General features: G+C 40.1%; 1 protein-coding gene across 4 annotated transcripts in view; it reads right to left on the bottom strand.

Moving 5' to 3' along the window:
• LOC131466919 (microtubule-associated serine/threonine-protein kinase 1-like) overlaps nucleotides 1–15502 on the bottom strand; it is a 65734-nt gene extending 50232 nt beyond the window's left edge. Inside the window, exons 1-2 of one of the 4 annotated variants that reach the window (XM_058640515.1) lie at nucleotides 14272–15502; nucleotides 6690–6718 (exon numbers count right to left, since the gene is read on the bottom strand). In XM_058640515.1, the coding sequence (XP_058496498.1) occupies nucleotides 6690–6718; nucleotides 14272–14310 (68 nt within the window). In that variant the 5' untranslated portion in view covers nucleotides 14311–15502. Of the gene's footprint in view, nucleotides 1–1399; nucleotides 1838–6689; nucleotides 6722–14271 lie in introns of those variants that run through there. The other 3 variants (XM_058640513.1, XM_058640514.1, XM_058640516.1) reach the window with 3 other exon arrangements.
• Nucleotides 15503–15808: the final 306 nt, after the last annotated feature.

The following is a 15808-nucleotide window of genomic DNA, read 5'->3' on the forward strand; positions in this document are numbered from 1 at the left end:
CAATCGATTACATGTGGCCCACCACTTAATATCATGTGAAAACATGACCCACGACCTCCCCTTCTTTGAAACACAGCGTGAGGCACAGCTGCTAGTGAGGCGATAGAATATAGACAGAATATAAGATAATATATGTATCATGATGGAATACTGTGTTTTCATTTTAAACTTGTGCTACTGAACAGTTGTTTTTTTGTTCTCTAGATTGGCCCCCTCTGGATCAGATTGGACACTCATTGGCCCCCAGGTCATTTGAGTTTCACACCCCTGGCTTAAAAGGTGTATCGGACTTATATCGGTATCGGAAGATATTTGATTTTGTGATATTGACACACACAAAAAAATGGTACCATGCTATCCCTGTTATGGATTATTGGTCTAACTAGCAAAATACGCAAATCACCACACATGAAGTAGAACAACTGTGTGGCTGGCGTCACAGAAACAATTATCGAAAATAGTAAACATTTTAAACCGTTTCGAGGAAACAGCCAAACACACGTCATAAGCAAACTCTCTCACAAACACATGCGTCCAACAAAGAACACAAGGAAGGTTTTATTCCTGTGCGTTTACAGAATATCTTGCTTTTCATTCCCTGCACAGTGGGAGCAACGGTGGAGACGCCACTAATCCCCCTGAGATTAGATGAGATGAAGAAAGCTGAAATGAAGCACTGCAGGAGGGACTAAAGGGTTTGTACAGACTTGAGGAGAGGAGAGTCACAATGAAGCATTGAAAAAAACACAAAAACACAAAAAACTGTGAAATAATCAAGGGAAGAATGGGAAAGAGATGGGAAACATAAAGAATAAAAAGTTGATGATAGAAAGGAAGAAAATGATCATGTTCTCGTGTCAAACAGAGAGCACTTCACCACTGCCAAACAACTGGTGTGTATCATCCTTCACCAGCTCACAAGTCATAAGCTAAAGACTAAATCCTTGTGCACCTGTGCATAAGTACAATGCAGCTTAATGGAAATATAAATATATACAGACTGTAGCAGCAGTATAGTTTACTAGAACACACACACGGAGCAAACAGAAATATGCATGAGCAAACAAATGATTGACCTTGATAGAGGCTACTTTAAAACCCCTACAGTCACAAATTCATGAGCTGTAGAATCATACTAGACGCCTTGAAACACATTACACGCAGACATATGCACGTAAAAAGACATCAGGTACACACACACACACACCATATTGTTGGAGCTAAATGGAGACTGGGAGACAACTGTGAGACGGCGTGATATCTGGCAGGCAGAAGAAAAATACATGGAAAAACACAACCTCCTTTGGTGAATCAACACACACGGACAACAGCTGGGCAGCACACTGGTCACAAACACCGCAAACACACACACACACACACACAGATTGTTGCCATTTACCTTTGCGTGCGTCGAAACATGGTGCTAGCAGCAAAGGCTGTGCTGGCAAGTGAACATGAGAGCAGCTGAGTCTTCACACAAACACACACACATGGAGAGGCAGTCAAGAGGCAGCGATTATGCTCAACGCCGGCTTGTGAGCCTCTTCTGGCCAGTTAAACACACTCTCGGCTCTCTCTCTATCTCTCTTTGAGGTCTCTCAGTGACTCTGTATGCAAGGGGAAAACGTGGAGTGTGTGCATAAAATGTCAGCTGTCACGGGCGTAAGCGAGCGAGCGAGCGAGAAACGAGAGAAGAGGAAGCGGCGGAGAGAGAGAAACAGGCTGCCGAGCATCCCTCTCACAGGGAGAGAGGATTGTGGGGCTGTTCTCAAGGGTATCGTGCCAAGCCAGGAAGTGCAGCGTGACAGTGTGAGAGGGGAGGAGGGCACAGAGAGAGAGAGGGAGAGAGAGAGAGAGAGAGAGAGAGAGAGAGAGAGAGAGATAAAACAAAGTAGGGTGGGGGTCAAAGCAAGTGTAAACAGAATGAATGAGAAAGAGAGAGCATGGGGCAGAAAACAAGCAAGAATGCAAAAAAAGAGAAACAGGGTGAAAGCCAATCAGAGGTGGAGAGATGATGAAGCAGTGAACGGAAGACTAATGTGAATGGAGAGAGAGAGAGAGTGAGAGAGAGAGAGAGAAAGAGAGAAATAAATGAACTGAACATGACACCATGAAGTATTCTGTCTGATTTTTCTGTTAAACATCTTACTCATGATTGAGATTATCCTGGTAATCCAAATCACAATGACACAAAAGCCAACAATAAGTTACAAAAACAGACTATCAACTATATAAACAAATTCCTGACAGAACCTGTGCCTCTGTACCATAAACCATGTAACTATTATAAGATAAGATCATTTACATTGAGTTACATTGCCACAGCAGCAAAGACAGTAAAGATAAAGATAATAAATAGCAAACATGCGTTTCCAAGAAAGGACAATATAGAAAGATATTAACAATATGACTATAAAAAGTTAAAATAGAATATACAGTGCATTATAGACAGTTTCCAGAATATACAGTATGGGCTTGATATTTACAGTATGAACAAAGATTGAACATGAGATATTATATATGTATGCTGCACGTGGGATGAGTTACTGAGAGCAGTGCTTGTATTAAGGCTTTGCAATATTATATTTGAATATATGTACAGACCATAAACCTATAGCACTTCTGTCTACAATCAAAAAAAACATTTTCTGATCACCCCGACTCGTCTGTGTTGCGCAGACATGAGCCCATTCCTTCCAAAGTCAAACTAAAGTCAGATTATATACGGCAAAATTACGGCTCATTTCCTTAAATAAGTGGACGCAGTAGCAGACACTGCATTCAAAGAAAGGAAGCCGTGCTTTTACTGAGCCTTTAAAAATGTTAATGTACATGTATTATTGATGTGTAAATGTAAATCTCCAGTAGGAGCTGAGTGCCACAAACAAGGTAGAGATTTTTAAATGTGCAAACAATGATACAGAACTACTTTTTGCACTCTGGCATCATGTAGTTGTACTGGATATCAAAGAAGTAGTTCTGTAATGCACAAATGTGAATGTGTGTGTGTGTGTGTGTGTGTGTGTTTGTACACCCTTCCTCCTTCCCTTTAAAACAAACCCACTAAATGTTAAAGCTGACATGGGGTGACAGTTGCACAGAAGTGCTGAAGGGAGTGATTCAATAATGGATGCTGTCTCTAATGTGAGAGTCTGGACGGATAAAATATACATGGGCGAGAGGAGACGATTGCAGGTGGGGGGGCTGCTGGAGGATGAGGGTGGTGATATCACTGGAACTCAGCGGGGGGTCACAGACAGGGACGAGGAGCATGATATCATATAGAAGGCTTGGTGTGTCTGTAATTTACAGAAGAATATTTAACCTCTCAGTGTTGTAAGTATTTGGCGACTTGGCTGTCACTTTGTTTTATTAGATAGTTTTTTACACAAACAGAACACAAGGACTCCGGCTCCACCCACATGACGATGGGTGTCTTAAATTTTAACAGCAAAGGCGGGGTGGGCTGTCGGTTGGCCATGAGCCTCCAGTGTCTCCTTTATATCATGCTATGACATCTGCCACCCCGCCACACGTGTCAGAGGTCACAGGGGGAAAAACACATCCGATGACAGTGGTGAGGAACACACACACACACACACACACACACACAAAGGCATGTGGATAAATCAAATCGGCAGTAAATTGTAATGACACGTCACACACTCACATTAAATATGCCAGGTACGTATGTATGCTCACACCATCAGGCTATTTCTGCCAGACAGTACCTCTGTCCAGAGTGTGATGCATGCAGAATACAGAGCAGACAGCTACACACACAAATAAAGAAGAAAATACTTTTCGCTAAAGCCATGCTTCGTATTTACAATACCCACTCTGTCAACACTCTCTGTGCACCAGCAAAGGTTTATATAATCAAGAGTTATTTGACAGCTCTGGACTACGGCAATTTCAGAAAATGTTCAAAGATTTCAAAATCTGAATTAATAATAGCTCTGTGGAAAAGTATTTTGTTGAAGGGCCTACACTGCCTCCACATCCATTGGCACAAGAATTCTTATTATTCATTATATTTAATTGGTTCATGATTATTTTTTACAGGGACGATGTGCAATTATTTTAGAAGCAAATATAAAACGGTTGTAAAATGTCAAACTACTTATTAATCACCTTTTTTTTATTGTTAATAAGAGAACAGATTATCATGTTGCTAAAACAAATTGCACCTTTCAATATAAATGGAGAAATAAAAAATAATACTGCACTGTTTAGTGTTGTATTCACGGTGGATACAAAGAAAGAGATGTAAAAGAGTAACAGAGAGATATAGAAACTGCAGGGGAAAAAAAACTGTTTGAAAAGTAAATTTCAGCACCATGGACAGAGACTGCATGAAAACAAGATCAGCTCTTCGACAACGTTCACATTTGCCTGCTATTATTTCGTAACAATGTGGCTGTTTTCCTGAACATGCACAGCAAATTATGATGTTTAAATCAGTTTTGTCACATCAAGGGATGATTCAATCCCATTCAGCACAGAAAATGACTTTAGAGACTCACAATTCAGTCACTAGACAGAATCCATCTTTGAGGAGAAGCCAATTTATTGTCTTGTTTTGCCTCGGAGAGGCCAATCATATTTTGTGGAGCTGCCTCTGAATGTTAATGTCCAGTTTTTTTTTTGACATTGTGGAGGAACTTCCACTTGCGATTTCATCGAAGAGTACCCGCGAGAGGCTGAGGAGAAAGTTAAACTTCTATTTATGATTTCAAGCACTTCTTTTCAGCAAAACTGAAATATGCCAGGTATGCTATCCACAGAGAATCTCATTCTCTGTGGAGCTTTTATTTGAATAAACTTAATTATTTTTTTTTTTTTTTTTAACTCGGCCACCTGTTTTCTCACCGACTCTTACTGCAGAGACCACAGTTCACCCGGTTCTCCAAAACCTCCACTGGATCTCTGTCCAACAAAGAATACAACACAAAATCCTCCTCACCAGCAACAAAGCTCTCCATAACCTTGAGTCTCACTGACCTCCTGACTTAAAGATCCTGAAAATGTGCGTTAATCTCCAACATTTAGCAAGAGAATTTCTAAAATCTCAATATTTAACAGAGGAGTCTGGTGTATCTAGTTTGTGTGGCGTATAAAAAACGGCAGTTTTGTGCAGCCATGCTATGACGACCCCCCGAGGAGGTACTTCCAGTAATGGAAAATGACTTGCCTTATACCACATGCTCGAACTGTATAATGAAAAAAGTACTATATGTAGTATTTCTGAGTACATGTTAAGATCTTGTGTCACCTAGTGAATTTCCTATGCTGCACAAAGGAAGTGATTCATTTTACATAAAGACTGTTGGAAGCAAATGCTAAAAATGCTAAGATAAATGCTTATTGCAACTAAGCATACTTTATGTTAAGTGTTTTAATAATTACTCAGAATTGCTCATGGGGACAACAGAAGATCTGCACTGGAGCTTTAATGTATGATCCTGCCATTTATTTTCACTGTTTTATACTTAAACGGTTTTATACTTAATAACTGTAATGTCACTTGTTTTTGTCGGTCTGTTGTTTAGTTTGTGTTTTATTAACGATCTCTGAAAAGTGCTTTTTGAGTACCTTTTAAATCATTATTATCATTATTACTTAAGAGTTTATAAAACACAGCACTGCTGTTTGAATGATGCCTTCCTTTTGTGGTTGAGGTTCTTTTAGCCTTCAAGTGGAGGCCAATATTTTTTTCTTAGCTTGTCTCTAATTGCATTAAAACAAAGACAATTTTGTCTGTTTTAATCAAAATCTTCACCACTCCTGGTAATTAATTAATACTGAATTACAAATAGGTTGTATATACAAAGTATTACATGGCTTAACTGCTCTATGCTACTTTCTCAGCCGTTTCCGCCTTCCCAGAACCACGCAGGGATGTGAGGTCACAGCACGGCTCTCCTGCTGCTAAACTTTCATTGCAACAGATTGGCCCGACCGGGAGTGAAAGGGCTCACACAAAGCTATGACATGCTGCAGTCTGAAGACAAGACTCCCACTGTGGAATACCATCACTTAACCATGACTTCCTGTGACAAAGATGGAAATATTCCAAGACCTAAAAATAGAATTCCCTCCTTGTTTGTGTCTTTTAGCCCAGAAAACAGCTTGGTTCTGAGGTGAGCGAGTACACTGTACAGAAAAAAAAAACCCCAGCACCACAGGTAGAAAAAAGACATTTTGTTGGATAATATGTTGCCATGACACATTGAAGTGACTCATTTGTCTCGTTCCTTGATACTTCCGCCCAGGACTGATTCACTAGATCCATTTCTCTTCTTCCAGTGCCATCCTACAAAAATAACTACTGACAAAAGATCTCGTTTTCATACTAAATCTGAAATCATATTCCCTTCCTATATTGGAGCAACTACCTCTGTTCCAAAATTCAAACAATCACATAAAAGCTATATGTTGTAAGATTATATTATAGATTATATATGTGTTGATTGTTTATTCGGCTTTTTATTCTGTATTGTAATAAATTGTTGCGCTGCAGTACAAGAACCCACTGTAAATCAGTTTCATTGTAACAACTTAAGTGCTTTTAATCTGTTTCCTGTATGACAATAGAATACATTTAAAATGAAAGGAAATCCAGACTGCACTTGTGGTGTAAAGTAACTTAACACATACAGAGAACACGTGTGTCAGTGTGAACTTACCCGCTGCTTTTTCGGGGCAGAGGAAGATCCTTCTGGTGAGAAAGAGGAAGCAAAGAGAGGAAAAGAAAAGAGGGGGAAAGCAGACACATTAGATGAGTCTATTACAGCAGAACTCGTTACAGTGGAACAAAAAAAAAAGGAAATCTAATTAATTTTACAGTTACTTATGTCTAACAGAGTTCTTTATGGATCCTTATTTTATTGATTTATGAAACTCTTATGAAACCTTCATAATTTGTCCTATCAATTTTATTTTAGATTTTTTTTATCACATATCTCATAAGTCATTGATTGAACTTTTTCATATTTCTAGTATACACAGACTCTATATACAGTAGATCAACTGATCTGAATTAACACCCTCCAGAGTTAGTGTCAGGCCTACACGGGAGATTAAGCCCAGATTATGACAGACCACCTGATAAATTCGAATTTACGTCCTGCTCCTCCTCAGATATGAAATATGCACCGCAAATCGTTGTTTTTAACAATGTCGAAATAAACGAACGATAGATACTGTAATTAACCATGAATAATGGAATGACAATTTATAAAAATGTATATAGCGTCAGTTTGAAAAATGAACTCCCGTTGTGAAGCCTTGACATTTGTTATCGGACCGGCACCTGCCGTCAGGCTCCTATTGGACGAGCTGTAAATCACACTGGTGTCCACTGTCCGCTCATTTGTCCTCTAAATGAAAAACATAATCTCAAAAACTGACAGCATGTGCTTTGGAAGAAGACCCAAGTAATGGAGTCGCCCCCTAGTGGTCAATTGCTACTTTCATCCTACTTTCACCTTGCTTGTTAGATTCTTTAAAGGTTAATAGAATTGTAAGCAATGGAGAAGTTTTACATTGATCCAATTGAAACAACAACTAAACCCCTTTTTTACTTCTTTAAATTACAATAGTTTGATACTTCTTAAACACTAAAGATCATCAAACCTTCTCAGAATAATGGACTGCACGTTGATGACATTAGGTTACCGTGAATAAGAAAATCATTGAGGCAAATTGGCACCGATTCCTCTCCTGATTATTGATTTCATTTGTGAACGCTCACTAACAATCATGTATCTTACCTCAGCAACACTGTGAGCATCATTTGCATATGACCCAGTAAAACAGATGACGTACAGTATGAAAAACCTATAACGAAGGAACAATTTGGTTTGATTTAGTCATTTCTGCCCTGATTGTTTAGGGTGAGTAGGAAGCAGATTGTAAACTGATCCCTCCAAAGTGCCAGGAGACTTCAGAGCCTCAGGAACCAGCAGGTCGAATGGAGCCAAAATCAATTTAAAAAAAAATTGTTGCTGCTATATTTATGATACTGGGACACAAGAGCAAGGACTCTGATGTGATAAGGAACAACTAGGATGGATCTGTGTGGTGCTTGTTGCCCATCTCTTCCCAATTTGATTCCATTTAACACTTGGCCTAAGTGAGATTGGGTTACCGCCAGTTTGTGTAGTCGGTCTAAGCCATTTTCTCCAGTCCAGTGGCTTGTCTCAAAAGATATCATTTGTTTTGTTTCACTCAGGGAAAGCTTCATGACACACAGAGAGGGAAATTATGAGGGGAAAATGAGAAGCTGTTTTTGAATTTCCAAAGAATTTCATACTCTCGCTCTGTGTGTCTTTGTATAAGTAAACAGGCATTACAGAAACCAAACAAAGCCGAGCACATGAAACACGATTTGACAGCTGGAGCTGTCGTCTAGAGACAAACTCAACACAAGCTTGCCATCAAAGCTTGCCCGGTTTACTTTTTAATGCTGTGAGGCATTAATACTCGCATTTAATATGAAAGTATGGTGAGCTAGAGGAACAGCAGAAACACAACCGTCATCATTATAGGGAACTGAACAAGTGCAGTGAAGTTGCAGCATCATTAAAGGAACCACAAAATCCTGAGGAAACAAGGTTACTGTGTAGATGAGGGGAAACAAAAGCAATATTCAACCAATATAATGTATATCAGATTAATAAATAACACAGGATACAGAGACCACGCAAATGAACTCTTCTTAAATATACAAGCTCTAACATTTCTGATCTGAAACGGCGCAAATAATAATCAAAGCAAGAAATAACGTACTTCCAAATAAAAAATAAAGATATAAAACTAAATTTAAAAATGCAAGAGTGCCAGGACAACAACAAAAAGTATGTGTGCTTCAATCTCGGGGGTTAAATTATTGGAACAGTCTAACAAAGACGAATTAAAGTAAAAACATAAATCAGTTTAGAAGATGACACAAAATACAAATTTTAATAAATATAAGAAGCAGCAGTTTAATCCAAAACGGTGATGGAAACGTGTTTAAAGCCAGACGACATATACTTGTGTTGTACTGAGAACATGAACAACGTTGTATAAAATACTGTAAATATGTAAATATTTGGTGACGGGATACATTGAGTTGTGTGTAATAGGAATGGGGTATAGGTAAATTTATTACACTTTATACTTCTGCCTACTCCTTTTCAAACATGTGATGTGATGTAAATGTATCCCTGTACCTAAAAATGATGTGACCTGTGTGCTGTGGATATGTAGCTCAAAGCAAGAAGGTAAAATCTCAAAGTGACATTAATTAAGGACGTTTCACAGACCCTCGCCCATTTCTGCACATACAAACAAACACCTACTTTACCTACGTTCTTATACATTATGCACACACACACACACACACACACACACCCCGAAACTGTGAATAACTGCTAATGTTTAAACATTTTTTTTTCCCTCTGCTTTGACAGTGAGGAAGGTGTTTTGCATATAGACTCTCATTTATTTATTTATGTTTGGTTTATATTTACCCAAGGACAAAGCAAAGTCCAACTGGAAACCAAAGAAAAGAAAAATGTTAATATGCTGCTGTACTGGGCCAAGTCGTGAGGCTTCTGTTGTGTTTCGTCTGCCAAATCTGACAGCAGATTGTGAGGCAAATGTCACACCGTGTATTATTCTACAGGGCTTCCATTTTTATCTAGAAAGCTTCCGACTCCACTGGTCATTACACTGAGGTCTAAAACCAAGTACTGTCTCACACGCTTTCACCTTTACCACTTTCTGGGTCTATTTATAAACCTTGACAAGTGCTTTTCTTTTTTTTTTTTTTTTTACTTATCTTGTCCATTTCTGTCTGTTCTGGGGTTTGAGTCAGACTCCGGCTTCTGTTGTTTAAAGACGCCCGGCATGATACACTGAAGCCCAGCTAAAGTAGTTCAAACATCTAAAGCTATTCCCAAATTTATTCTGGCTCAGATCAGTTGCTTTGATGTACACTCTCGCCCCACAGTACAGAGACAAGCATTTCTAAATAATCCTGACATCAGAAGAGTCAGACGAGGCAGAAGAAAGCAGTGGACATGGCGGATAGTTACAGGGTTTGGCAAAAACAGTTGGATCTTCTGCAGTGATCATGCACTGATCCCCGGTGCTGAGCATATTGGAAATGGGCACACGGCCCATGAAAAAACATTGGACAAATTGTACTGTGTGTGTTTGTGTGAATGTGTACTTTTATTGTTTTACCTCTTCAGGAGGCATAAACACCGACCTTGTCGGAACCAGTAATCATCATGGAGACTACAAACTGGTCCGAATGAGGCAGAACCTCATTTGTGAAGAACTGTTTAAGTGTGGGGCTAAGAAACGTTTCTGTTTCCTTTCCTTTTTAAACCATAATCAACTTGGTTCTTCAACATTCAGTCAGAAGAAAACGTCACATTTAATTGTCTGACTAAACAACAGTAAGAGATCTTGTAGCTAGAGGTTTTTTGCTGCGTGTCGTCTCCCTCTCCCTTCACCACCCCCACATTTAATACCTGTCTTTAATGTCAATCGTCAAATAAAGAATTGTTAAAGTTCAACATCTGTACAGTAAAGGGCAAATAAAAGGTTATGTATCCAAGGAAATATTTTGTAGATCTTGACTTGTTATATAAGCACACCAAAATATAAAAGATGTGCATTTAACAAACCTCACAGGCTGCTTTTTTACAATTTATAGGGGGAGCTAATGAGTCATTTTGCCACATTCATGTCTAGGGCTATAAACGATGTAAATATCTCCCAGACCTGAAGTTGTCTTGAAAATTAAGTTGTCTTTTGTTCTGTAGTTTGGGGTTTAGGTGTTAATTGGACACTAAATCAGGTGTCCAAACGATAATATAAGAGATGGTCACTTCACTTCAGAAAGTTACATAAAATGCACTGTTTTATAATTATTGTATTTTCCTTGTCACAATTCTCATTTTTAAATGGCAACGCAACCAAATCTAAGCCACGCAGGAGTGAACAAAAGAAACAAATCTGCCTTTCTTTCATATTAGGAGTCAGATATCATAATATAAGTGAACGTGTGTCCGTCTGCCATGGCTTAATTATGAAAACCGAAGCTGTGGGCCATACAAAATTTGACCGAGGGCTGCGATTGGCCTGCAGGCCGGACTTGGACATGCCTGCTCTAAATGGACCATAGCTGTAACTGTGTGACTGAATGAGGATGTACCTCACCATTCTAAAACCTAAAGAATACCCTTGCGTGCAAGGATATTTGCACAATGTATAAACGTTATATCAATATACAGTGAAGCTTAATGAAGAAAATTGTATTACGATATATATTATATCCAATGTATTATTAAATAACAATACATGAGACACACACAGAAAGAATCCCTTCCCTCCCTCCCGTCTATTGTGTGAAAGTAGATCCAGGCAGCTAAGAAATCCACATATGGTAATAGGTTCTTAAAATGGGGTCTACTATAGCTCACAGCTGCTCCCTGCCTCCAGTCTATTCAGCCCAGCTTTCAGGCCGTCCTGCTGCTGCTGCTGGTGGTTGGTCTTCGTCCCTGAGGGCACACAGGGGCTGTTAGGCCACCATTAGTTCTGTTAATGGGTCTGACAACTGTGCCACATCCTCAGCATTCAGACCTACTCCGTCTGAGATATGGATATCGACCACTTCAATGGAAATGGAGAGTAGGGGCAGGTGGTGGGAGTCAATTTGATATGTACATACGCTAGGCATGAATGTTGTGCGCGCACGCACACACACTCACACAGACATGCGAGACAAGATGTTTGGTGTAGCTGCAGTCCAATCGGCTGAGTGGACGGACGGACACACAAACACATTAACATGCACTCAACATCTGACGACCAAGTGTGGCTTGACTCACCAGTGTGATCTCATTGTAAGTGCATGTCTCTTTTTGTGGGTCTGTCTCTTCTTCATTTCAGCTCAATACAAAGTCCATCCTGGCACAGTGTGGGTGTACAGTACTGTATGTCTTGCTGTGTCCCAGAGTACCGTATGCATTACTTTTAACCTTTATATTCATGTCAGACTATCTCCTGCCCCTGTGCCAGACTTCCCTGCTCTGTGTATTTCAGAGGAAAAGAGCACTGATCTTTGAATTTGAGACTGTGGCATGAATCAAAACTAAATGCCATTAAATGTGCTGTCTGTTATTGGTTACTAAAAACACATTTTGCCTCATTAATTCAAACCCTCTTCTTCACATCCTGGTAGGGATCCATAAATAACATTGTCTGGGAAAACCGATTGACCTTGCAATGATGCAACAAACAGGACCAATGTTTTTTTTGGTTGGGTTGTCTCAGAGGTCGTTTAAGGTATTACCTGCTTCGGGATATACAACTCGAAACTACACTGGACACGCGGAAGCAGCAGCAGGTGTACAGTGAGTGATGGCAGATTCAAATTCACAGTCCCTACAGCCTCTGGAGCGAAACCTACTGAGAGAGTTTATTGATGAAGTTTTGCACAAAACTGAAGTTGCCTTTTTTCATAATGTAAATATGTAATATGTGCATGTGTGTGAATTTGAGAGGCTGTGATTTCTTTATTGTCCAGACTAGATTAATAATGTACACAAAGCACTTTTACTTCTGTAGCTTTCTGTGTGTATGTGTAGGTATCGCTCCAGTCTTTTGCAGCCAGACCTGAAATGGATTAAATAATTTATACATCAAATGACTGATAAGTTGATTCACTACTTTCTGGCATTTTAAAAACCACATGACTCATCCAGACAATAACGGGGAGACATGTTTAACTTGTTTTTAAAACTAAAATACTCCAGCACAAACATCATATCAATGAATGGCCACCAAGTGTTTCCCCTAGAATTTCAGCAGCGGTGCTGTTGTGCCATTGTCCACAAGGATGCCGTGACAGCACGGCCCATATTCGCTCAAGTCCAAATAGCTATAATGTTATATAAACATTAGTTTTCGTATCTTGATTTGCATCCTCTGATGCTTAATCGTGCAAGTTATAAGTGATAAGCATTAGTGGCACATTGATATTAATGATTGTGTGACATTTTAGCGGCGGTGCTCACTAATCTTGCAGCAGTGGTGTACTGCTGCAGAATAAAACACTGCCATATGTCTCCCTGTAGTTTCATTTGCTACAGAGAGACAAAGATGATGAAACGTCACAGTTTAAATGTCAGTGAGAACAAGAAAACGGGGTAGAACTGTTCAACAAATAGAGCTGCTGGTAGAGGTGGAGTAGAGGTTGACCATAGGCCAAATGAAACCCACTGGTGGGTCAACTTTGGCCCATGGCCCCCACTTTGGTCAAACAGTAGAAACACTGCACCTACTGAGGACTGTAAACTTTCTGGAAGTCTGCAGTGTTGTGCTGCTCTTCTACATGATCAACATTTGTACAGGAAATCTTCCACTTGCTCTTGTGTATTATTTATAAATAATGAGCAATCTTCAAGAGCAATCCATCGTATTCTGACACAATGTGCATCACAGTACTTTCACTGTGAGTTAATTCACAAAAAACTGCACAATGAGCGCTGCCTGCGTCATTTGATCAATTTCATGCACGCGCTCGCTGAGACAAACATCTCAAAGGAAGGAAGCTTTTACCAGTGCCTTCCTGTGCACAGTCTTAATGTGCAAGGTGGGGGCTAAGTGACCAGCCTAAATCATGCAAATATTAATCTACTCCTGACTTTCAGTCTCTTTAAAGTAGCCCTATGACTGATTACTATCATACTGTAGACATGTTAACATCATTCATAGGCACCTATCAAGATATTATATATATATATAGTATAGAGCGATACTCTAATAGTCCTAGAGGGATGTGTTATGTCCACCTACTTTGGACACATAAATAATGAAGACCATTCATTTTTACATTTTATAGAATCCGTAGTAGGACTGGTTGTTAAAATCCCAGAAAGGGATCCAAACATAATAGGATGAATGTTTTGATATGAAAAAAATGAAAAAAAGAAAGCACTCAAACATGTACCATGGCTGCTCAGTTTCCTTCATCACCACCAAAAAAACCTGATCTACATCCCAAGTACATGTTGTAGATATAAACAGAGGTAGAAAGTAATGCATTTACATTTACTACTTTAATTTGAGTACATTCTTAGACCAGTCTACTTTTACTTGTACTTAAGTAAAATGTTCTTTAAAAAAATAAATAATAATAACATAGTGGTACTTTTACTTGAGTAGAATATCTCAATACTCTTTCCATCTCTGGGTAAAAATTCTCACCTGCAGCCTCCGTCTTCGGATGATCCCGGAATCATCCATGGCGCGTGTCCGGGTTCACACCTGCCTCGTGGCTCCCGTGTTTTCCAGGGGACGTAACGTAGGAGGTATCTCCACTCTCGCGTGACTACCAATGAGCCGGGCCGGCACGGCTCAACAATTTATCACGCAGCCGGATTTCTCTGGAGTAGTGTTGACGAATTTAATAAACAACACTTATCGACGGAATACCGATAAGTGACCTAAGCGCTATGTTCCCGTGCGTAAAAACTACAACGTGAAAATGTGCCAAAAGTACTAAAAGAATGTGGCTGACAAACAGCGACTGGTGGTGGGAAGTGCTGAATAACTGGTGAGATCAGCGTGATCAGCATGCGCTCGACTCCAACAGCTGAGAGATGGAGATGAAACAGCTCCGACTGTCACACCCGAGATAACCACACGAGCCAAACAACTTTACGCACATCTTCCGGCGCGACACACAGTTCAAAACAAAATCCATCACTTCATAAGTGTCTCGATCTCAGCAGCAGTAGCAGCGCACTACAGTCATCCTGCAAACATTAGTCTTTCCAATAGTCACAATTATTCAAACACTACACACAAGCAGCCACATCAGTGTGTGTGTGTGTGTGTGTGACGAGAGGACACCAGTGCAGATTCACTGAATACACGCTGTCCATCATCAAACTGCACATCCTGGTTATTATCAGCGCCCCGCACACACACTGTCACGGCATCTGTGCATTTAAATAATAATAAAAAAAAAGGGGGCAAATCAGTGAGAATTGGGAGCAGCGACTGTGAATTCGTCCCTCTGATGAAACGCTCTCATCCCAGCTTCACGTTTTCGTCCTCAGGTAAAACACAATCCTCGGTTTTCTCTCTTCTCTCTCTCTCGCTCTTTCTCTCAGTCACACGGTGTGCTCTCACTCTCTCCTCCTCTGGTGTAATGCCGCTATTTCTTCGTGGAAAATGATCTGTGGCGGCACAGCACAGGCTTCGCTCCTCATCCTCAGCTCCAACCACCCACTTCCTACACCGAGCGACAGTTAACCCCTCAGCGACCAGACGCTGTGGAGGAGACACAGTTGGTGAGCGAGATGTGGTGGGGACTTTTATTGTGATAAGAAAAGGACGAGGAAACGCGGATTCAGTGTAGGCGTGGTGATAATAAGGCATTAGTCCATGTTAATTGATTAAGAATGTATTCATTAACTAACCAACAACATGATGCCCAGTAATGACCTATGAATCACCTATAAGAATCTACACTCCTGTTCTGAAACTGCAACAAGGCTCCTTTTGGCCGATACCAGATCACATTAGTGTCCACACATATCTGCCATCACTTTATTATCTATTTTTTTCTCTAAATGGGAATATTCATTGATCTTCTACCACTTTATCCTCCACATGAGGGTCACGGGTGTCGCGGGTGCCAATCCCAGCTGACGTAGGCCGAAAGTCGGGATACAGCCTGGACAGGTCGCCAAGTCCATCCACCCTCACACTCACACACACAGTCAGTGTCCAATTT

The sequence above is a fragment of the Solea solea genome, chromosome 10, assembly GCF_958295425.1.
Source record: "Solea solea chromosome 10, fSolSol10.1, whole genome shotgun sequence".
Lineage (NCBI taxonomy): Eukaryota > Metazoa > Chordata > Actinopteri > Pleuronectiformes > Soleidae > Solea > Solea solea.